The 24,170-nt window shown below is 42.7% G+C and overlaps 1 protein-coding gene across 1 annotated transcript in view; it reads left to right on the top strand.

Moving 5' to 3' along the window:
• The window catches only part of ITPR2 (inositol 1,4,5-trisphosphate receptor type 2), a 268,073-nt gene that overhangs the window by 144,598 nt on the left and 99,305 nt on the right, over positions 1-24,170 (top strand). The window contains 3 exon segments of the mRNA XM_037387540.1: positions 38-228; positions 1,067-1,209; positions 3,329-3,437. Of these exon segments, the coding sequence (XP_037243437.1) occupies positions 38-228; positions 1,067-1,209; positions 3,329-3,437 (443 nt within the window).

The following is a 24,170-nucleotide window of genomic DNA, read 5'->3' as shown; positions in this document are numbered from 1 at the left end:
ACTACTGTAAATGTAATCTTTTTTCTTCCTATTAAAGCAAAGAACCGTGGGATTGCAATTCCAGTGGATTTGGACAGCCAGGTCAACACCTTGTTCATGAAGAGTCACTCTAACATGGTGCAGAGGGCAGCCATGGGGTGGAGAATGTCAGCCCGCAGTGGACCTCGTTTCAAAGAAGCTCTTGGTGGGCCTGCCTGGGATTACAGGAATATAATAGAAAAACTACAGGTACAAAAATAGCAAATGGCGTGGGCAGTTGGTTATGATAGTGTGTTTATCTGGTAGATGCCAGATGTGGAAAACACCAGAGTTAGGCTCATTGCATTTTTAGTGCTGGATTACAGTGACCTTTGCACTTCTGGGGCGGGGGAGCAGAGGGCTCAGCTCTTCTCTGGTGTCTGTTCAAAGTGAAGCCAACATGCAGGACCTTTTGGTCCATGATCTGAATTTGGCTCCTACAGAAGTCGGTAGAGAGGGGTGGGAATTGTGTTCTTTTCCTCAAAGTGGTCCACAGAGAAGAATCTCCTTTTTGCCTTTTCATGGTCACATTCTGTTTTTGCTGCAAAGGAGGTACTAGAGGCTTTAGGAGCAATTATGTCAGGTTTGTGTGGCTGGAGGATGATTGCCTTGTGCATGTAGTGGTTAAACGACATCAGGAGTTTATGGACTAAGAAAAGAGTAGGATGCAGGCAAATGGATGAGCCCTAAACACCAAGGAAGCAACATCTCAGGTGATACAGGAACACCACGGATGACAAGCAGTGTTTTTCCAGCACACCGTCATCCTGGCTGTTGCCGAGTGTTTTGTGAGCGTTACTGCAGAGGAGAAATTTGAAAGAGAACAGCAAGGTAGATAGTAATGGGCACCTTCTCCCCCTTGCCCTGCCTGAGGAGTGGCACGAAGAAAGGCTTGAGGTTGCTTTGCTATCACCTGGGTTAACAAGAGCTGTTGCAGCTGGCTGTCAGAAGTGGGTCAAATAGCACAGTATTATGCAATTCCACAGCAATGTTCTTCTAGTTTTCTTGTAGTAATGTTACAAATTTCATTCTTCTTCTTCTTCCCTAGGATGTAGTGTCCTCCTTGGAGCAGCAGTTCACTCCCATGATGCAAGCTGAATTCTCGGTGCTGGTTGATGTGCTGCACAGTCCAGAACTTCTTTTTCCTGAGGGAAGTGATGCCAGAATAAGATGCGGTGCTTTCATGTCCAAGTAAGTGGTATAAGAAGAGGCCTATTTCCTTCTTTGGAAAAGATGGCAAGAAGTTAAAATTTTCAACAGCGACTTAGGCATGTAGGAGTTCATACTGAAAGCTTAAACTGAGGTCTTTCACTGCCATGTTTTATGTTTCTCAGCAGTTGAGGAGTCTGAAGAGGAGTAGAGAGAGAGGTTGCTTGTCTTGTCTGCCTAGAAATGGGATGTTACTAGCTTGTTAAAATTGTGGCCAGCTCAACCTACTTCTGTTTTCTACTTGTGCTATTAAGTTTCTCCAAATCTACAGCAGAAACTTAGACTTTCCATGGTAGAATTTTCAAGATTTCATAATGAGCCAGGGTGCTCAGGGCTAGTGGGTTTCTGCTGTTTTGTTTTGGGTTTTTTGTACAGTAAATAAATATTTTGATATTTATTTTAAATTGCCCACAACTATTTTAAAAATACATTTCACTGGCACCTCTCTACCTGGTCTTGGATTATTAGATGTTTTATTTGCAGTCTGCTTTGGAATAGGGTCTTGTGATTTTTTATTAGTCCTCAAGTGAGATGCCCTCTCTGCCCTTGAGAAACTAAAATTTAAACAGATGTAACTTGGGGGAAATGAATGCATTTGGCAGCTCTCCTGATTCCTTGGCTTTTTGCATATTCTGCAGAGGTAGTGTTATAACAATATGTATTTTTGGAAAAATTAAGCTGAATTTTGAGCTTGTCCCATCCCATGCCCTCTGTCCAAACGGCTGTTCAAAGTCAGCATCGAATCAAGTCTGTGGCTATTGGATGTGGCCCATGTAATGCAATAAACAGTCTTCTGTTTTAGTTAATTAACTTCCATGGCAAAGGAATGCTTTGCAAGAGCTATGCAGAAATCCTGAGATAAAGATGTACTTCTTTAAAAATATTTTTAGTACTGCAGGCCTGAAAGCTGCATAGTTTTGGACTCATAGTTCATGAAATTGGTGATGATGACGATGGGAGAGTCCTGCATGGTGTCTCCACTGAGCCCAGGATGGTGTTAGCGCACTGATCCCTGGAGGTATTTAAAAGATGTGTAGATATGGCACTTAAAGACATGGTTTAGTGGTAGACTTGGCAGTGCTGGGTTTACAGTTGGACTCAATGATCTTAAAAGGTCTTTTCCAACCTAAATGATTCTGTGATTCTAACTTTGCAGTGATCTAAATATAATCAGTTACGTTGGGTTATGGAGCACTGGTCTAGATGATGCAGTTGGCTCTCCCAACATCGTTTTTGGTGACGCTATGTGATTTAGGACCATTAATGATGCCATCTTTCAGTATAAATCAGTGGCCACACGCATCCTATGCTGATCCTAGGCCATAATTTGATGAACACTGTTCTGTCCACCATAAGCCAGCCCTGGTACTGAAGGAAAAAAACCTGTTCAAGGCCTTCAGATTTCCTCCTCCCTTCTGTTTTCACAAATGTGTCTCCAGCAGTGTGTGAACCGGTGCAAGGACCTGCTCTGAACAGATATAGAAAGGCTGCTTCTGGTATTGGCTTAAGCTGACTAAAACCCAAACACCCATGGCAGTCATAGTTGGAGTCAGAAATGCACCTTGTTTTCTGTCTTGAAACAGTCTCACAAAGTTGATGCGCAAAGGTAAACAATGGTTATGTTTCATCCAAATGTCTGCATTTCTGAATGCTTCTGTGTAAGGCTTTTGGGGATCCTTTTGGCTGGATGCCATTTGCTAATTACCTAATAAATGTATTACAACCACCATAGAATTCAGATGTGTAGAAGTTGTAGCTTTTAAAGTTTGAAGGATGCATGATGAACATTGTTTACCTTTAAATAAAGGTTAAAATAAGTTACCTGTAAATAAAGAAAGGATGAAACGGCAAGTTTGGATCTTAACCTGGAAGCATTCATAAAAAGTGGATGTAGAATTCTGTCTTCTGTATGGGCAGTAAGATACAAAAATCTTGCAACACCTTGAAAGTCCCATTTCCTTTTTAATTATGATTTCTCATCTACTTTTATTTATTTTCCTTGAGGAAGAATATAGTGACAGGCAATTTTTGCATAAAGAAATTGTAGTATGGCTTAGCAACAATGTGCAATGCTCTTTAAGGTTTAATATTTTACTTTAAGGTTGATTAATCACACAAAGAAGCTAATGGAGAAAGAAGAAAAGCTCTGCATTAAAATTCTTCAGACATTACGAGAAATGCTTGACAAGAAAACTAACTTTGCGGAAGAGGTACTGCTACCATTTTAGTATTAAATACAGAACTAATAGCATGGTATTAAAATGTTGGCTTTAGGACAGTAACAGAATCTGACATGATTTCAATTTCATACATGTTTTAAAGATAACATGGTGTCTTAGGAACAATGTGGTAAGGTAGAAAGTAAGATTGGAACAAAAGAAACTATCTGCCTTACATAGTTTTGTATCAGGGACTTGACAAGAATCGAGGTGAATCAGCAGTAGCGAGAATTACTATATATGATTATTATATACTGGCTATCCTGTATTTCTGGAGACTAGTCTTATGTCACATCTGACTTTATCTGTCATAAAATCAATTGGAAATATAGGGATTTTTAATTGCAAGTGTACAGTTTTTTCCTGCTGCCTGTTGTGCCAGACTTTTATACTCCATACACTTTTTTAATGCTTGGAAATGTGTGATGGAAATATGTAATGTTTAAGAAGAGTTGCCAGTTTTGGGGAGAAGTGACATAGTCTGTACTCTGTGTCTAATTATTTCTTGCACTCCTTTCTCTCTCCTTATTGCCTAGTTTTCTCTTGGAAAACCAAGTTTTTCAAATATGTCTTTCATCTTGCCCTGTGCCTTTGGGTATCAGTAGCTACATTCAGATTTACATGTCAGCTGTCCCTTCTTTTTGAGCTTGATCCCTGTGCCTTTTGTGTGGTTTCCTCTTACCCATATTTCTGAGTTTCTCCCAAATTCTTTCACTCTTAAATGTGAATCATAGAGCTATTATCTAATCTAGCAGTGCCATCATTTTCATTTGTTCACAGCTGACATGTTTAGTCAGGTATGTTCATGGGTTTGACTTTACCTTGAGAAAAAATATTGATTACAGCCCAGTGTCACACAGTTTCACACTTAGGCTTTTACACCCAAATATTTTCAGATGTCTAAGTAACAGCACTTATTCATGTTATTGTACTTAGCAAAATTATCCACCATTCAGGTATACTAGCTATGAGAGTCAATCTTAACCCAAATCTAACTGTAAGAAAAATAAGGTCTATGGTGACTGAGATGCCCACACCTATTTCTGGGGTTTTGAAATATTAATTTTAAAATTAAATGTTTTGGTCCTGTCATACGATGTGATAAAGTAACAATACATTCTTTCTCTTTTATGATGGATTAGCCGTGTATTAGAAATGGGAAATATTCACAGTGTGTTTTTTTTTACTATACTGATTGTTTTGTTTTCAACATATGGGCCTGGGAACGTACTGCCCAAGCTTCTAAGCAACCTGCTAGACAGGATAAAAAAAAATCTCAAGGCAGAAAGGTGAGATGAAGACAAAGGCAGCAACAGCAAAACATCAGCCCTGCTCTTTACAAACAACCAGTGCAGGCAGAGAAAACCAACCTCCTCTTTACCTCCTGTTCAAAGAAAAATGTGGCAAGGCCAGGGCAGGCAATTCTTTTTTTGATGTCCTAACAAGAATTTCACAGGTGAAGCAGATATTCTTATTCTTAATTATTAATAGTATTTATTCTAATAGCTTTCTGGGTGCATAATGCCACTGCCATCACATGGAAAAACTAATTTGCTTTTGTAACTGCATGCTATGATGAACTTTGCCAAACCTCTCCAGAATAATTACGTAGACCCACCACAAGTTAATGTCATCTCAGGACTACAGGGGGAAACAAAGCAACACTTTAATATATGACTTAAGCAAACAAAAAATTTGCCCGTTTTCATTGCTCTTTGTACCCTGTGGTGGATGCTGATAAAGCCAGACTGAGCGAAGCCACCAGAGGGAGTGTGCTCCAATGATATGGAGGGGCTCTTCACCCAGCCAACCCAGCTCTGATTCTCAGGAGTGGACAGGGGAGGTATGCCCAAACCCCTCGCGTGACTTCCACCATCTCAGTAGGGCACGGTGGGTGGAAGAGCTCTTCAGGAAACAGCATTTCTCCCTCGTGCTTTCTCTCGAGTCCCATTGATTTTACACTGAGGAGCGTAATGAGTCAGTGCAAACAAATAAATGAGTAAATGAGCTTGTATGGTTTGCAAGTGCTTCTCTAGCTTGCTACTCTTATGAGTCATTCTTCATGGTATGGACTTCAGAATAGTAAAAATAGCACAATGAATAGCCCCTTGTGCGTATTTCCAACTTTTTTTGAACTGTGATCTCACAGCCTGCAAAATTACTCAATAATGTTATGAAGATACTAAAAAAAATTATAGTAGTAAATACATAATGGTGATACCAGAACAAAGCTACAGAGGGACACGTGACACTTTTACAGGAAGCTTGAGTTTGTTAATCACCCATCATAATGTACTTTGTGTGATAAATTTGAGAGAAATGGTAAACCTCCAGTTTCTGAAGACTCCCCCACAGTGAGAAACAAGGAAGAAATAATGAAATAAAATGTCTTCCTCTCTCTTTCTCTTCCCTTTCCCTCCTGCAGCTGAGACCCAGGTCTGGGAACCTTGCCTTCTACCATCTTTATCTTTCATTTGACCATTAGAAGGTAGCCTGTTTCATTGAAGGAACAGGATGACAAGAGAGCTGTAGGTCCTTATTTCACTGATTTTATGCCTTGTCCTGTATCCACTGTCTCAGCTCTGTTGTTGTGCCCCTCCTTGCTGCTGTGTTTCAGGGTTGCTTGTGCTCTCCTGGCCCTGTCCTCGGTTGCCCTTGCAGTCAGCCTTTGAGGCAGTGCTTGCTTGTGCATAGTTTTTCTTAGTGCCTCAACATCTAATCGTGTTAGGAATCAAAGTTTAATTTCAGAAGTTTGATTTAAGGTATATAAATAACAATAATACCTCTTGGTCATTGATTGGCTTTCATAAGTAATTGTGGGTGATTATTACTGTCTCCTGGGAGTTCTACGTTAAGTCCTAGTCCTGTTTGTATTGATTAGGTAACTAACTGGAACAAAACTTGATCTACAGCCCCTCTCTTACAGAGGGCTCTTCCAGAACACTGTCAAAACACTTGTGTAAAGCAGTATGTGGAGGAAGTTGACATTGACATTGCCTCTGTTCAGACAGTTACTGTGGTATAGATAAAAGGCTACTTCAGACTGTTTGAGAAAGGGGACAGACAGAAAGGACTGTGTTTGGACTAGATCTGCCCCATCTGTGCTTTGTTACTTTGTTGCTGGCCATTTCTGTACCCATTTTACAAACCCAGAAGGATCTTGGTCTAGAATTTTTGAATTTTTTAGGTAAATCTTTTTTGTCCTTCACCATCATACTTGTTTAATTTCTGTGCAAATGGTACCTCTAGACCTACTTACATGTCTCAGTTTTAATCTGCTCCAAAAGCATCTGAGACATGTAGACCACAGGCGCATGTTCACTTTGCAAATGATGGGAGCAGTTTATAAACCTTAGCATTATCTTGCTGCCCTGCTGAAAGCTGCTGTCCCTAAAATGGAGCTGGTGGGCCAGGAGAGATGAGTCCTCCCAGCTGCTTCCAAGCAGGTTCAGAAGACTAAATTAAACCCTTCCTCTGTGAATTTGGACGAAGTTGTTGAACTCTTGACCGAAGTGTGTTTATATGGCAACTTCTTAACCCACTACTGCTGGTGGCATGTCAATGCCTTGGGCATGGACAGCCTTCTGATTTCCCAACTCTTCTTAAATGAGGTCAGCATCTCTGGGGAAAAAAATAATATCTCTGATAACATGTGTATGTTACAAGTTTAGTGTAACATCATTACTGCCTGATCAAAGTGTTAATGGATGATAGTGAATTACAGAATAAGGCAGAATCCAAGCCTGTATATTCTGCCAACTGGTAGTTCCTAAGGGAAACACTATCACAAAAAGATTGAACCCTTCAGTAAGGGTTACTTTTGCTGCAGAACACAGAATTCATATTTTTTTTTCCTGCTTTAGGTGTTGAACTACAGTATAAATAATTGAAAATTGTATTTTTAAGTGTCAGTAGAACAAAGACTATGTAAGCTGCTTAATTGTCAGAAATAAGTAGTTGTGCTTTTTGCCTTTTTTGGAAAAACTCATGGAAAATGTTGTCTTGCTCTTACATGTTTGCACTATCTTCATGATTTAAAATTACAGAAGTAGCTTTGTAGCCTTTCACTTTGCAGTGTAAACACTTCTGCATTCCACTTTAGAAATGAAATGTGAGCTATCCTCTCTTTGTTTGCAGCAGCAGCACCAAATATACATGTGAAAGAATAGTACAGCTTTGGTATAAATACAAATCTATTTTATTCCTGTAAGATGTAGTCCCTGATATGGCCACTATTGGCTTTTGGTCATTTTGTGCCAGAAAACCGGAGTCTTTTCATGTGGAGCTGTTAACAAAACTCCAATGAGTTTGTCAAAAGCAATAGTCCCAGTTCATGAATGTATTGATCTACCAGTCAAGCTGAAACCAGTGGGAGCTGCAGATCATCTTCTGCTGGAAAAATGGTCTCAATGTGTGTCAGAAGTCAGGAGATGTTGCTGGGAGCCACTACAGTGTCCTAGCAATGCAGCTCTTTGAATCAAAGACATTCTCAACTTAAACTGCATTCTATTCTATAGCCTCATCTTTTCAAGATGATTTTACTTATTTGCATCTGCAAATTAAGCAGCATTCAGGTAAACAGCATATCTAGATAAAAATAAAAGGGGAAAAAATAGAATGATTCTGAATATGTGGAGCTTGCTGAATGTATTATACCTTAAAAGGATGCTTATTTTAAATGGGGAAGAACAGGATCCAAAATTCCTTTATTTGTGTTACTACTCACATTTTGGATTAGTGGCACTGCAGGCATTCTGAAGAATTACATTTAATTTTACACTATTTCTGCTGTTTTATTTGTGGTCTTTTATAAAAATACCTATGCACTAGCCTGTTTTTTCTTGTTGTCAATAGGCCATTCTCCTGACTAAGCTCAGTGTGGCTGTGAATAGGGGGTTAGAAATGCTACAGGAGAACGTTTAAGCTTAATGCTGTTTATATTGAATTTTTTAAAAATCACTTGTACATTTTAGCCGGTGAAGGACATTTTTGCAGTATCCTGCATTAAAAACTCTGTCCATAGGAAAACAGCCACAGCTGGGGGGGAGGGGGGGGGGGCGGCGCGGGGAGCTGCAGGTGCAGGAAGGAAGAATGTTTGGTTACCTTTAGCAGTGCCAGCCTGGTTGCTGTGAGCAGCACGTACTTCTGGTACAGTCAGGAAGCTGCTGTTGTGGTTTTGTCATGACAGTTAAGTGATGAAGTATGGCAGAGAGTTCAGACACAACTGGGACAAACCCCTCCATCTGTGTGATGATTTACATGAAGGTGGTGGTCTGTTGCAGAACCGAAGCTTGCACTGATTCACTGCAGTGGAGGACTCAAGCTTTGCTATTGCTGTGACTCCTCTGCGGCTGTAATTGCAGTGGCAGGAGCATCAGAGCTTTCAGATACCAAGACTAAACACTAATTGTGGTCAGACCTTTAAAGTGTGGTAATTTCTAGTTATACCCATACACTGACGTTTTACACGCCAAAGAAATAAAACCTACAGAGAAACAAACCAACGCAGTTTCACTTTCCTCCCCCCCCCCCCCCCCCCCTCTAGGTTTCAATCTGGAATAATTAAGCAAAGAGATACCACAAGGCATGTGGTAACTGTTGTTTGTACTAGCTAGGTGGTGTTAGCCATAGGGCTTAGTGCCTCAGGCCATCAGCCACTATGGTATATTGTTATTGCTGCATGTTTCTGGTGTGTTGACACGTGATATCAACTAGACTATTCTGAAGTAGCATCCTGCATCTTTGCAGTATCCCTTATCCCTCCTGTAATGCACATGGTTCTGAACTAAAGGAGGATACTGCTGTATGCTGTGGGGGACATCCCCCAGAGATTCTGCTGGGTTTCCAGTCACGTACATCCATAGAAAGATTTATTTTGTTGCTAGTGCAAAAGCCTGTAAGTGCCTGGTATATGAAAAGCATGACTTCTTTTTAAGGTGAGATTTTTTTTTTTCTGTAAGTAACAGGCCCCAGATATTTGATCCAGCTTTGGACTGTCATCTCCTTGTGTTCAGAAGCCTGTTCAAAGCCACTTTACTTGGGGCGTTTGTGAGGTCTTCATAGTGGTGGTCTGTGTCAAGGATAGTTTCAGGCAGAGTGCATTGCTCTTGTTGACCTGGACAAGAACTCTAAACTGAAAGTCATATATTGAGGACAGGTAGGAGACAGCACTTCTGACCTCTTGTGAAGTGTAACGTCCTGATCTAGTGAAAGGCAAGAGCACTTTAATCTGCTGCCGTGGGAGTGAAGCGCATGCCTAACTACTTTGCAGTACTAGGTGCATTCATGATTTTGCGCTCTCTTTTATAATTGTTAACTGTTATTGTGATCCAAATACATTATCTCCAGAGACTTAAAGGTACTTTTAGCTCAGGTGATAGTTGATTGAGCAATGGTGTTCACTACTCACTGGTACTTATTCTTGTTTCAAAACCTTGGTTATTTTCTGTTTGTTTGTTTATTCCCCAAGTCACAAACAAATCTAGTGGCTGAAAAAAACATATAGTTGTAAACACATTTATTCCAAAAGATTGTAGCTTCTCAGCAGTTCATATTTATCAAATTTTAGGAATATGGTATGTTTATGTTGTTATCCAGTTTTGTTTCAGAAATATTTAGCCCCAAATCCTGATGGATAAATTGTTTTGGAACTTGTATCTTCTGCCTTTCTGACATCACCTTTCCTCTAAAGGAGCATCTGATACTGTAAAATATTTTTTCTGTAGTTACTGATTTAGACAACATCAGCCAGAACAGTAACAAACTGGAGTAGCTCGTTCCTTGCTCTGAACTTCAAATGACCAACCTCTGCTCTGGAATTTCCCCTTTACAGAGTGTACGTGACCTAAGGATGCTCCTTGTTTTCCCCATATCAATGGATCTGATCTTAAGAACACCAAACCAGTAAGAAGATCTTAACTGCCTGCAAACTGTTTGTCATCCTTCTGTATTAATATTCCTTCTAGTTAAAAACAAATAGAAAAGAGTGCAGGGGAAGAGAGCTGTTTAACAAATGAAACCTTCAGAGCTGTGAATATGATTCATCTCACCTTATTCAGGTACAAAATTTATGGAACTGATCAGGATCCTTTATGTGAACAACAACAACTGGATTTTATTTTTGTTGTTGTTTTGCATACAGGTGGGATGGATTTCAGTAAAGACTTAATCTGGAAGTTGAATTCCATGTTCACTGTAGCTATTTGTATCAAATTCTACATTATGAAGGCATCAGGATCAAGGTTTTCTTTCTGACTGGTTTTATTTATATCTTTTAAGTCATTAATAAAGCAGCCATGATTTTTAGGAATTAGTAGAAGGTTCTAGCAGATACTAGATTGGCCAGGGGCTAGGTAAATGACCAAAGGTATGTTGTAGGTTAATATGTGAAATGAGTCAGCAGGGTTTTGGAGTTTTATGTGAGAATATATTCTTAGGCATAAATATAAAATTTTTTTTAGATTGTTTATTTCTATTCCATCTCTTTTTTTTTAATGAGCAAAGTATTACCTCTGTGGTGGAGTCATATTAGAAGATAAATATTTGCATGGGCATTCTGCGTCCTACCATATTGTTTCATTTTTAATGGAGTAGATGTTCTTGCTTAGCATATAAAGTGTCTGATATGCGTTAATGCTCTCAGGGTTACTTAACATGAGGAAAAACCTAATTCCCATGGCCACCCTAATTTTAGTGATTGGCGCTTGTTTAAAGTATCCAGTTGACATCCGAAGAGGCCTGCGTCTGTGCGTACTCGCAGAGCCGGAGCATTTCACCCAGGTACTGTAGAGGTTTTCATACCCTGCCTGTCCGATGCTGGGAAGAGCTACAGTGAGGTGAGAAAGGGAGTTCAAAGGAACATCTGAGTGATGAGTGTGGGGGAGAGACAAAGTGCAGGCATCCTGAAGTATTAGTTGCTGTACAGAAAGTCTACATTTCTGAGCAGTTTCTGTATCACTGCTGGGCAACATTTATAATTTTTACTGGTGAGCACAGAGGAGTGCTGCAGTATCGCAGAGACCACTGTGTGGCAACTGTGGACTTTTCAAAAATGTCTCCTGTCTGTGGGAGCAGGTCAGCTGCCGCTGCTTCTGCACAGCTGAATTCCCACAGCAGTCAAATGTCTGCAGTCGTGGAGGGGGCGAGAGAAAATGTCTCCTTTGGTTTTGAATTTCCTTGGAAGGGGAAAAAGGTTCTTTTGTTTTCTGGTTGGGTTTTTGGTGGATTTTTTTATGTGGGTTTTTTTGTTGTTGTTGACTGTCACAAATTTGCTGTTGCTTTATTTAATATGTTTGAGCAACAACCCTGTTTGTACTTTGCAATCGCACCAGAGATAGCAGTGAGCAGAATTCAATGCATTGTATTAAGGATGGCCAATGAATATTTATGATAGACCTAGGGAGCCAGTAATAAAAATGAAATCGGCATGATGCCACTAGATCCAAATCTTTGATCTCTGTTTTAAAAGAAAATACAATAAAGCAGGGGATAATGGACTCATTATAATGGAATGGTTAGTTATGGTTAGTCAGGGCAGTGTGAAGAGGTGGCATTACATAACCTGCTTCAGTCCAAGATTTACAATTCAGAAAAGCATTTCAGGAACCGAGTTTCCACAGAAAACCTCAGTTTATGATGTATTTTGGTTTAGTCAGTCCAAGCACAAAGAACTAAAAACGTATCTTTTTCAGATACCAGGATGTGCTGTGCTCTTGCTTTACCAGGGGAAGCAAAAGCAGTAAGAACTAGCAAGGCTCTTCTACTCAACCTCTTTCAGTGCTTCTGCTCATCTATCACCCTGTGAGCAGGTAGAGAGGGTTGAGTGTTGCAGGAAGGTGGAAATTAGATACTACTCCCCGACCAGGCTGTCTCTCACATACCAGATGTGAAAGGACACACGGGGTCATCAGCAGAGAGGGGAGGTCTTCCAGTTTGGCATCACCCAGGAGGATGCAAGGGTTGTAGCTGGAGATGTGTGCCCCAGGGAGCCACCTACCTCCATCAGGAGCAGGGAGAAACTACTGCAATGTGCTGAAACAGCTTTGAGGAAGCCTAATGAAGGAGTTGGTGTTTGATAGGGATGGGGAGCAGGAGTGAGCGAGCTATTTTTCTTTTTAATGGTTGCAATTACTTGCTTAACACCCCTGCCACACTAAGCAAGACACAGAGGAGGGTTGATTCCAGGCCTTAGATGAAAGCTGATCTTGAAGTCTCTGTCTAGCTAGACATGAGGAGAAAATGGAAACTCACTGTTTTCTGATTTGTTTCATACTGATGTAATTTCTAAGGGACTTCATCACTAATAACATCTGGCAAGGGATTAGTCTGTAATATGGTACATCTCCCCCCTCTCCTCCTTTTCAAGAAAAAGAAAGTATATGCTATATTAAACTTTGGAAAACAGCTATTAAGCAACCACAGTAACTGCTTCTGATAGGGCTTTTTTTTGGGGGTGGGTGTGTGTGTCTGATGAGGATTTTACCCAGCATGTTTGGCCTTGGAGGAGCGCCTGGATGGTATTTGCCAGCTGGAATTGTCAGAGCTGCTTTGTCTTCTGTCCCAGGAAAACAGAAGCCTGGCGGACAGTCACTCTCGCTCTTATTTCATATCCCTGCTTAGTCAGAGTTGCCAACCCCAAGCACTGAAAACCCTGAGTCAGGCCACAAACAAATCACGAGATTTGGCTTGAAAAATCACGAGATTTTTTAATCACAAGTGGTTTATTTGGGATTTCTTTGAGTCTGTAGAGTGTCTGTTCTTCCAATTTTATTGTACAAATCCCAGAGCTTGAAATATGCTTTATTGAATTATGCATGTGTTTGTTTACTGAAATGAAAGCCAGGTTCATTTATGGTTACCTGACCTCTGTAGTTCACGGGGAAAAGACCAGAATATCTAAATGATCAGAGTTGACCAGGCTGCTCAATGAGGAGCCTGTTCTGGAGTTGGTGATTGCCCTGAGGATTATGAGCTTAATTATCTCGGTGTCACTTTGACCCCTGGGCTTTTTGCAGAGAGCTTTTTTGTTGGGCACAGCCTGAAAGTGCTCTTTCAGTTTATGGCAATGAACACTTTGTGCAGGTTGTGCCTTGTTTACCTTGCAGCAGCTTTTCATGGGCAGCATGTGGCACCTTGCCAGTGAGGCCCGATTAATCCCTTTTCTTCCCACTGCAGTTTCACCATTGCTCAGGTCTAGCTTGGAGGCGCACACGTGCGAATGCTTTCTGCTGTACACAGTCACAAGTGTAACGTGCTGACACGGCATAGGTGTCAGCGAGAGGTAGTGCTGGAGTTGAGCTGGCTGAGCTCTGTGATAAGGAAACGTGCTCTGAAGGTTTGGGCTAGTCTTGATAACTCCAGATGCAGAGCTGTCACTAGGGGTTGGGGAGAGGACCTTATCACACTGAAAATTCCTCTTGGCAGAGTTGTCCAAAACATTTTGTCCCCAAGTACTGAGCAGCTACACTAGCAATGTCTCCTTATATTCCTTTTTCCTGCAAGCTTTTTATCCCCTGGCCCCCTTTATTTGGTTTGTGGGGTTGGTTTTTTTCTTGCCTTCCTCCTCTTTCAGGGAATAGTTTGGGTTGGAAGGGACCTTTAAAGGTCATCTAGTCCCATATGTCCCGTCCCCCTGCAATGAGCAGGTACCTGTAGAAAACTTGAGGTTTTGACTCCTTATTTGTATATGGTAGCATTTGTGTTCCACTAGTCCCACACCCAGTAGGGCTGGATGCCAATCTGTCTCAGCTGCAATAGACATTTAGATAACCTTGACTCAAGTCTTTCGGTATGAAGACTTCTGACTGCAGGGGAACAACAAGCTTCGCTTGAACAAGGTGTTTTCCCAGCTACAACCAGCTAGAGGTTCTCAGCTCTAGGGCTCCCCCCAGGCCACTCTACTGGGCACAGTTTAGCCCTTTAGGAAATCAGACTCTTCTAAATATACAAACGTTTGACTGTGGCTCTCTAAAAATTAACATCTGTGCATTTAAACAAATGCTGGAAGTTCCTGCACGGTATTGGGAGGTTCTTCCTTTTTTCACTAGTCTGGGCAGTTCTTTTCAAAGGGGCTAGAAACGTTGCTGAAGAATAAACTCTGCAGCCTGAGTTCCCTTGGTTTTGTGAAGAGACCCGTATTAACTACGTTGCTTTGGTGAGGCAGAGGAAATAACAGTGGTAATTCACGGCTAGCAATAAAGTGGGTGATGGTCAGTAAATTAATCCTGGATGGCACAGAGGATTGTTCTGGTTATATTTCACATTCTTTATTAAATTTCTCCTGGTTGTTGCTAGCATTTTGTTTGTGTAGTCATTTTAATTCTCATAATAAAATTCTGACCATAAGGATCTAGAAGGGGCCTTTTGAAAAATGGAAGCTGAACGGTTTAAGCTGCCCTTTTCTTCATTTCTTTCACATTTATGTAGTCTTACAGTGAATAACATCACACATGGGGAAGAACTCAGATTGTATTATTTGAGTTTGTATTTTTGTTCTGGTGCTGTGTGTCGAAATGTTTGCATGGAGGAAAAAAAAAGGGCAACAAAAAAACCCCAAACCCTCAGCCAGAGTAACAGGTTTAAGAGATTACTTTGGGCTGTGGTGTGCTCAGTCAGAAACAAGTAATTTGTATTGCAGAAGTCTAGGCAAAGTGCTACCTATTTCTGCCTGTGTGTGCAAATAACCTCCTGTGCCACACAGCCAAAGGGAGTCAAATCAGAGCAGTGCTGGCTGCATTTGAGCATGCCAAGCACGCATGTTGAGCTAGGATCAGGAGGTGGCAGATGAACTGGCTCCTTCTGGAGTCCTACCTGATGCTTTCAGTGGTTGGCTAGAAGAGTTTGCTCTCTGGAGTGTGGTCTGCAGAGAGTCACTTGACTTAAATGAAGCTGTTTATATAAACAGATTATTTCCATACCTACGATACTGAAAAGAGCTTGTTTTAACTCAGTAGCAAATTCTAGCATACCAGGTAATCTAAATTCAGGTCTTTTACTTCCTTCTTTAAAAAAAAAAAAAGAAAAAAGAAAAAAAAAGGAAGTCAACTAGTTGATACATACTTCGACGTCTTAACCCAATTTTTAAACTCTGAACAATTAAACCATCTCTCTCTTTTCCCATTTTTGCACATACTTTTTCCTTTTCTCTAGGTTTTGTTCTGATTTTTAGCTGAAGAAGGACTTTATTTTGGAGCAGGAGAGGAAGTATTGCTGGGATAATGTTTTCTTTTGAACTAGCCAACAATTTATGGCTTCTGTGTCTTAAGTTCAGTACTTTGATCACTATCTGCCTTGTTTTGCTACCAAGCCCTACACAGTGTGATTTTACTATTGAGCCAACTAGGGAACTGCCCCACACAAGAACCGTGAGGTAATAAAATCAGAGTAAATTAAAAGTGTTTTTCCAAGCCCCCTGCACGATTCTGAACTATTAATTTCCCACTGCAGCTTTGCCAGCTGAAAAGTAGCTGCTTTATTGCCCCAGACTACACCATGCACGTACATCTCCATCCTCCAGCAGGGGCCTCCAAAGCCACAGGAGGTGGCAAACCAGCCGCTGGGCAGCTGCAGCACTGCACAAAGGGGCCCTTTCAGACACGTTCCTGCGAGGAGAGCACATGTGCCTCCAGAACAAGTTACAGTGCCCATCTGACTCGAGCAAAAGCCACCCTGGGGAAACTGTCTTATATTTTTCTTCTGAAATTGGTGAATAGATATATTGCCCTAATGCTTGTTTCTGACTTGATGAACACTGTGTTTGGGCCCAGGACTTAGTTCCATCTGGATTCTTCTGTTGTGAGGCAGGTTGCTGAAGGACAAGGGAAAGGAACTGATCTCCCCTCTGACAGGCTACTCAAATACAGCGTTGCTTTTTGCCCCGAGTCTGCTGTGCAGTGATGTACCATCACTGTGGACACGTGTCAGTGCAGCAGAGGGTACTTTTTAAGTATCAGAAGCTAACTCCTGTTTTGGGCTCCTCTCCAGAGGGCCGGATGACTCACCTTCAAAGAAAGTGGAAGCAGGACTTTGTGTATGACAGTGCAGAACCTAGCAGTTGGCAGGATGCCTGTTTTCTCCTCCTTAAATCAAGCAAACAGTGTGCTCCTGGGCTTTGTGAATGAAAGATTTGTTGAAAAAACCCACTGATTTAGTAAGCTTGGCTTTGGATTATCTACATAGATTCTTGTTCTGAACTTGGCTTCTCTTGGGAAGAAGCATGCTTTTTCAGATTTGCTGACATGTTGGCATACACGAAAAGAGGCGCTTCTTGGGTTGTACAGACTTCAAAGAAGACTCTTCCTGCTGTGTTGGCCACCTTGACTTGTAATGCCCATTCTCCTGAAGGAAGAATTCAGGGTCAAGGTGGCTCCAAAAGTCTGCAACCCAAGAGGGTGATCCATGAAAAGACAAAGCTGAGGGACTCAGTATATACAGGTGCTGATGCCGAGCATGGGGTGCCCAAGTCAGCAAGCTGGATGTTGGCAGGAGACCAGCGCAAGTGGACCCCGCACTGCGCCGCGACCTGTGGCAGTTAATTCTAGCAAACCTGCAGATGGTGACCCTGGTAGGAACGGCCGTGCCTGGGGTGGATCCAGCCCTCCTCTTCGACATGGGGAGGAGCATGTTCTATCCCCACAGCTGATCTGTACGTTATTAAACACTGCCGGTGTTGTCGGGGGCCGTCCCCTCCAGGTGAGTGACACCTGGTGCGGTGCGCGCAGACAGTGCCAGGAGGGCGCCGCCGCCCAGACCGTGCTGCAGGCGCCGGGCACGGTGGCGAGCGGGGAGCGGCAGCGGTGCCCCGGGCGAGCGGGGCAAGGCGGCAGCCAGCCGGGTCGGGGCTCGCCGGGTCCCGCACCTCCGCACAGCCACTGCGGGAGGTGCCCAGGCGCACGGGTGGCTGCTGTCCGTCAGGGCGGCGGGCCGTGCTGCAGGCCGCGTTCCGCCGGTAGCCCGGGGCTAGCGCCGGCGGGGGAGGCGGCGAGGCCGAGGCGCTGGGTGCTACCGTGACCGCCAGCCGCCCCGGGTCCCCGTACCCGCCCCTGCCTGGCCGGTGACTTAACGAGCCGTTCGGTCGCCCGGAGGCGCGGCCCCGCGTTCATTCGCTGCCGCCGAGGCCCCCGGAGCATGTGACCGCGCATGTGAGCGGGGCCGGGGCTGCGGGGCCGCGGGCTGCGGCGCGGGGGGAGCGCGGCCCCGCCCCCCGCCGGCGGCACCGTGCCGTTATGTAACGCCCGCAGTGTCTGGCAGCGCGCGCCGGCGGGGGCGCGTCACGTGTCCCGCGGTGCTCCCGGCCCAGCAATTCAATTAGGCGGCTTTGAACGATCGTGAGCCGGCATGAGATAAGCCGTTGCTGTTAGACACTAGAAAGCGAATGGGCTGATTAGCTGCACATGAATTGATAAATTGCTCTTGTGATTCCGGCGGGGCTGTTGGCGTGGCGCACGCATCACCGTGGGGGCCGAAATGCGGCGTTATGTAACCTGGCAGGGACGGCGACAAGGGGGAACAAAACGGCCACCTCTCCCCCTTCTCCTCTGCCCTCCCGTTGCCAGAAGGTCGCCGGCCGGTGTTGTGTTGCCGCTTGGCGGAGGGCTGTGGCCCCCGCCTGGTTTTTGGGGTTTGGCAGCCGCCCCAGCTGGCCCTTCAGGGTTTGGGGATGACCAGCCGTCGCGGGCTGCCAGTTTGGGCAGGGGACGCTGGTTTGGTTTGCAGACTCTGAACTCGGTGCGTGCAGGTGGCCCGTTAGGACTTGCCATAAATTATTTTGTAGGTGAGACTCCCTAGTGGCCTTACACAGGGGTGTCTCTGTGAAGCTGCGCGTGTTCTTGCTGTGAGCCCCTTGCCTTTTATTCAGTTCTCTGCAAAAAGAAGGTCCTGTGACTGCCAGCAGAAAAAAAAAAAAACCCAAACCCAAACGTGGAGCAACTGGGGCAGCTAAAATTTTAAGCAGTGGGTTTTATTAATAAGCACCTGAGGAACAAATTGACATAACAGGAGCTGAAAGAGAAGCAATTCCTCCATCCCCACCCTGCAACGCTCACCCCATCTTTTCTCCAAAATACATTTTGAAATTTCATCGTTCCTCCTCTGGCGGAAGCTACCGTTCATTGTCTTGCCCTTGAAAAGAATAATATTGCTGCCCAGGAGCTGCAAAGAAACCAAACCCTCAGAAATTTTAACCTGTATTAAATCTCTGCTTTCGAAGGGCCTGAATATATTGTTTACAGGCAGTCTGATTGCATGGCAGTCAAAACATTTTCTTCTTAAACATTTCCCCTGCCACCACTCTAGTAAGAAAATAGCCCGTTATAAAGCTGTGCTTGCAACAAAATCCAACGTTGTTTGATAACATCAGGTATACTGGTTGTGCATTTGGGGAATATTCAGCAAATAGTATCACTTTATATGATACACATTCTATTATCCTGTATTTACTATATTTCCAAGAAGAAGTTATTGTTGGAGTTGCTTTTCTTTATTAGTAAGCATCACAAAATGCTGGGTTTTTTTCCTGGTACTCAGAGGTTTTCTCTTCTTTTCTATTTCTCTTCCTGTGTTCTTTCACTTCATCTCTATATACGCAGTTAACATACTGATGTTTAAATATACATTGCAATGTGTGGTTATGTAACAGTGTCTTGCAAAGTGCTGAAAAATGATCCCTGGCTTTATCTTCTATTTTTTAAAAGTAACAGTTTTTGTGTATAATCTAGCACTATCAAAAGGCAGAGGGAGGCATGCTGCAGCTACATAAGGATCATTTTACACAAATCAGAACAAAAATAATACAAATTATACCCCAACAAATATCATATGCTACATTTCTGCTAGCCAGCAAGTCTTAAATCCAGAGTCTATAAATGTGTTTGCTAACGAGTGGATACTGAGTTGATTTAATGAGTTGGTGATGCAGTCGGTGGCTGCTCATTATCATCAGAGAATTTAACTTGCTGCAGCATCTCAGAAAATAAATGAGTATAGCTCAGACTGGACTGTGCTGTGAGAGAAATGAGAACTTTTCCACTGTGCAGCTTTGGCAGTCTTTGGTTTCTCCCACTTCATATTAGCCGTTACAAGCTGGTTTTAGGGTCCTTTCACCATCCATCTCTAAACCATGCAAGGAAGGGTAAGGAAGTGGCCCCAGACCCAGCCTCTCGTGAGCAGAGGCAGTGCCCAAGCAGGTAAGCAGAATCAGAGGTCTTGACAGCTGGAGATTAACAACATGCTCCCTCTCAGAATAAAAGACCATTCTTCTCCCAAGCTGTGGTGAGAGAGTATCAGGACTCCAGTTACCATCTAACAGGCATTACGGGAGATGAAGGAGCTCTGAAGATGTGGGAAGCTCTAAATACAGCTTGAGCAGGTCAGATCGCTTCTGAATGAGAGCAAGTCAGAAGTCCGGGTTAGCTCTGCTGGTGACTTGGTATGATGTTAGACTGGACGAATGAAAACACATTGTTCAGATGGTACTTATGGAAAGAACATAATGAAAATCTTCACATTTTGATAGTTTTTGTAGGTCTTCGTTCCTTGGGTATCAATGTGCCCTCAGAGCTGTGAGTTACTAGATACTGCTGTAGCACAGCACATAAATAATAACAATGAAATTTGTTTTATTTTGGAGTTGGTGGAAAGCCAGTGTCCTTCTAGGGTATAAATACAGTAGAAGAGAGTTTTGTGTTTGCACTTCAAAACAAAAGTTCTTTATCCTTACAATATACAATTAAAGATAAAATAGATTCCTTTTCGCTCTCGCTGGTGCAGAGTTTTAGAATCTGGTTCTGGTTGCTTGTGCATTGCTGCTATCGTATGATTTTCATACAGTGCTGGAACTGGATAGATGTACATAATGAAACTTTAAAACTGTGTCAAGTTTTGGAAATGTTCACCTGTGGTTTTTTTTTAAATAACAAAAAAAAGAAGCCAACCTAGAGAGAGTTTTAAAAATAGGCCAAGTCCTCCTGGAATTCAATTACAGATGCCTGCCAGCTGCTTCCCCTGCCTGGGACCCGTATTTCTAGCTTCTCTGTTTCTCTGGATGTTTCTTGCAGGGGAACAGCCCATGTGTCATGACTGATGAACAGACAGATTGGAGAGAGAGGTGCTGGGGTATGGACTCCCCTGCCATCCCTCCATCCCACCTGCTGCTTGGGCTGTCCTTTCATAGTCACGATTTGAGCTGTGTGATTGTTGTACAATGTGGATACCGGCTGTGCGGCTACTGCTGGGACTAGCACTTTATTCTCGTGCTATGTGCAATGACTTTTTGAAAGGCTTTTTATTTAGGCCCTGTAGCAGTGCATCTTACAAAAAACATTATAAGAATCCCATCTTCTTGGATCTGTATTCTGTCTGAGTTCACAGCACACATTACATCCCCCATTTGCTAAAACACTGAAGTGCAGACCCTGAGCAAAACTGCAGGCTTCATTTCCCCTGAAAATGTATGCAGATTGTAATATATTTGCCCATAAATGCATATGCTGGATTCTCCCATAATATGGACCCTGCCCTCAAGGAATTGTTCCCAAACTTGTAGTGCAGGGTCAGAAAATCAAAACAAAATTCTGTGCTCGCTTATTAAATTACATGTACTGTCTTTTGTCGTGTATCATCCTTTTCTGGTCTGGTCACAGATGATTCAGCTGTCCGGTTCCAGGAGAACATTTTCCAGCAGTGTCGTTTGGATGTAATCCTCTTTCTGGTATTGTCCTGTTTTACCCCCATAGGCTTTCTGAGCATGTGTGCCCATCTGTGTGTGGCAGTGGCAGGAGCTTTCCATCCAGTCTAGCTGTCTGCAGGATCTCACTGGTTCTGTGCTGCCTTGCTCTCTTGGGTATCGTTTTACTCTTTGATTGGGAAGAATATGGTTTGAGGGTTTGTGGCAGAAATTCATTTACTAATTCATAGGGGAGGGAAGTGGGGGAGGGGAGGAGAGGGAAGGGAAATAATTCTTTGGTACAGAACAACAATCCTCCAAGGACATAGTTACAGCGTTTCTTGTTAAAGTACAACGTGTTTGTTTTCAAATTGTGTAGAAAATGCGGTGATTCTGTGGCTTAGGCTATTGCATACTTAAGACACAGCTATGATGCAGGGGCAGATACAGCTGTTCTGAGCTGAGCAGTTCCCTTCTTGACGTCTGGTCCCACTGATTTTAGGAGAAAATACTTACTCATGGGTCTTCACATAATATGACATGGCTGCCTGACAGCTGGAGACATCAAGTTGAATGCTGTATTTGATTTGAGATTTCTCAGTGATGTTTAATTTTGATGCAGGGATCCCAGCAGAACTGCATTTAATTAAGAACCTGATCCATTGCTCTTAGATTTAACTGTGGGGTGTGCCTGTTTAACAGTATGCAGTGCTGTCCTGCATTAGGGATCCCTAGGCTAGCTCCAAATTAACTCATTAACTAATTTCTATAGCAGTATTGTGCAGCTTCCTTTTCTGGTGCTGTCTTGATTTGTGTTCTCTGAGATTTCTTCTCTCCATAGTGTTGCATGGTTGCATCCACAGGCTCTCATGAACCGAGTTCAGATTTGGTGTTAAAATCAAGCAGTTGTTTGCTGTTTGGTATGTAGATTTTTTTTCTTTGTAAGATTTTAAGTCAGGTTAAAGATCAGTGCTTCCAAATTTTATTTTTAAAGGAGCCAAATACCTGTGTGATAAACGTGATGAAGGTGATGTCTGAGAAGCAGAAGTGCACATTGCAAATCACTGGAGCTGACAGATTTTCAAAGGGCTGTGGCTGGTTGTGTAAGCCACTAGCTTGGATGGTTTGATGTAATGCTGTTTCCAGACAGCGTGGGGATTGCATGTGCCAGTGCTCTGTGTTGCCAGACAGAAACCACAGCAATAATTACCACCTACAGCAAAGGCTAGCAGCTTTTAAATGAGGAGTGGGATTCTTTCTCTAGGAAAACACCAAGGAGTTTATGTCTTGCTGTAAATCTACCTAATCTCTTCATTAGAAGGGCAAGGAATAGCAGCAAACCTCAACCAACATTGCACACAATGAAATATTTTTAAAATACTCTCCTTGATGTTTAACTGTAGCACAGGCAGAGTCCAGAAAAATCAGATGGTGCTTCTTACAACTCTTAAAGTGTTAGCAATGGTTTTGGATGTGCAGCATAGCTTCTGTTACATGTGAGGCTTTTAACGTGCATTTTCAGTACCTCATTTCCCTTTATTTGGATGCTAAGATTAATATAATTATAGCTCTAGCCACCTGCAGGCTTTTTTTGGATGGTTGTTTGCTTAGAATACCCAGGAACATTGTTAGAGGGGAAAATACCAAGTTAATTTTTTACATATAATCCTTTACTTACTTTTCTTACCTGTTTTACTAATTCATCTCATTAGTATATTAAGAAACAAATTGACTTATTGAGGTTGCTTGTGTGTGGATTTGGAGGGGGTTTGTGTCCTTTGTGGAGTGCAGACACGCAAACTTGGGATTCGATTGTTTTGCTGTGCTGATAGGAGCAACAGATCAGAGAAATGTAAGGTAGGCTTCCTTTGCGCCTGATCCAAATCCCATTAAAGCCAGTGAAAAGATTTCTAATGGTATTAGAGCCATGACGGGATCGCTCCAGCCATACAGTCCTCGCACCCTTGCTGCTAGCATTGCTTGCTGAGTGTTCACTGTGTCAAGATCCCCCTCCTTTGTGTTAACTGAGCAGCATAAAAGGATCAGGCATAACAAGCAGGAAGTTTTCCACCCTGGCCCACCAGGCAACTGGTCTTTACTGGTTTAGAGGTTTCTCTGTCATTGCACCTGCTCCTCGGTGTTAGAAAACTAAGGTAGTTGTAGTACAAAGGTTGATGGAGAGAGCTTAGATCAAAACTAAGGATTATTTTTTGCCAATAACTCTTAACTGCGTGGGGACCTAAGCACCCACACTGCTCTCAAATAAGCTAAGTGGGCCCTTGGCACTGTGTTACTTTCAAATCTGCCTACTTCATTTGCAGATAGAATCAGTTACTTTGGCATTTATGTGATCTATATTATTCGTTCTTGTAATTATGGGCACAAAGAAAGAGTGTTATTAAAATAGTGGTCTCTTGTGGCACAGATCTAGGGCAGTAGTCATTTGGATTAAGAGAGTTTAGGTTTTGCTTGTGCCCCTTTTGCATTTGTACATTGTGTGCCGCGAAGGCTGAAAGTTCTGTGCTAGCAAAAACTTGGGGTGCCTTCAGCGCAAAATTTTTTACAGTGTCTAGAAACTCACCCACTGCCAAAAACCTGTGACAAAACATTGAAGGAGTCCACTTTCCTCTGTTAGATAGGTCTGCAGAGAAGTTGGAGGAATACATGTTATTTGATTATGAAACATGCACATCTGTATTCAACTGAATCTCACAAGCAGAAAGCACCTGACAGGCCCACCTAGCTGCAACTGAGATCAGCTCCAACTTCTCTGCTTACTTCTTAGCTTGTAAATAGCAGCTCTTCCAGTATGCTGTTGTTTAGCCATGCTTTATGAAAGGGTTTGACCATTACAGCTTTGCAATAAATACATCTGTAATCTTGTTGTAAAAGCATCTTAATTAGTGATATGAGCCAGCTATGAGCACTGCATTTGATCCATTTGAGCTCATAGTTGTGGAATAGTTTATATTACCATAAATCTCCTTGAGATGGATTTTTTCATCCCCTGAAATGTAACACTAGCCTCATCTGCACCTGAACTTCTTTTGTGTATAATTTGATAC

The sequence above is a fragment of the Falco rusticolus genome, chromosome 5 (genome assembly GCF_015220075.1).
Source record: "Falco rusticolus isolate bFalRus1 chromosome 5, bFalRus1.pri, whole genome shotgun sequence".
Taxonomy (NCBI): Eukaryota; Metazoa; Chordata; class Aves; order Falconiformes; family Falconidae; genus Falco; species Falco rusticolus.
The sequence above is the reverse complement of the archived record's forward strand: the minus strand, read 5'-3'. Positions and strand labels throughout refer to the sequence as shown.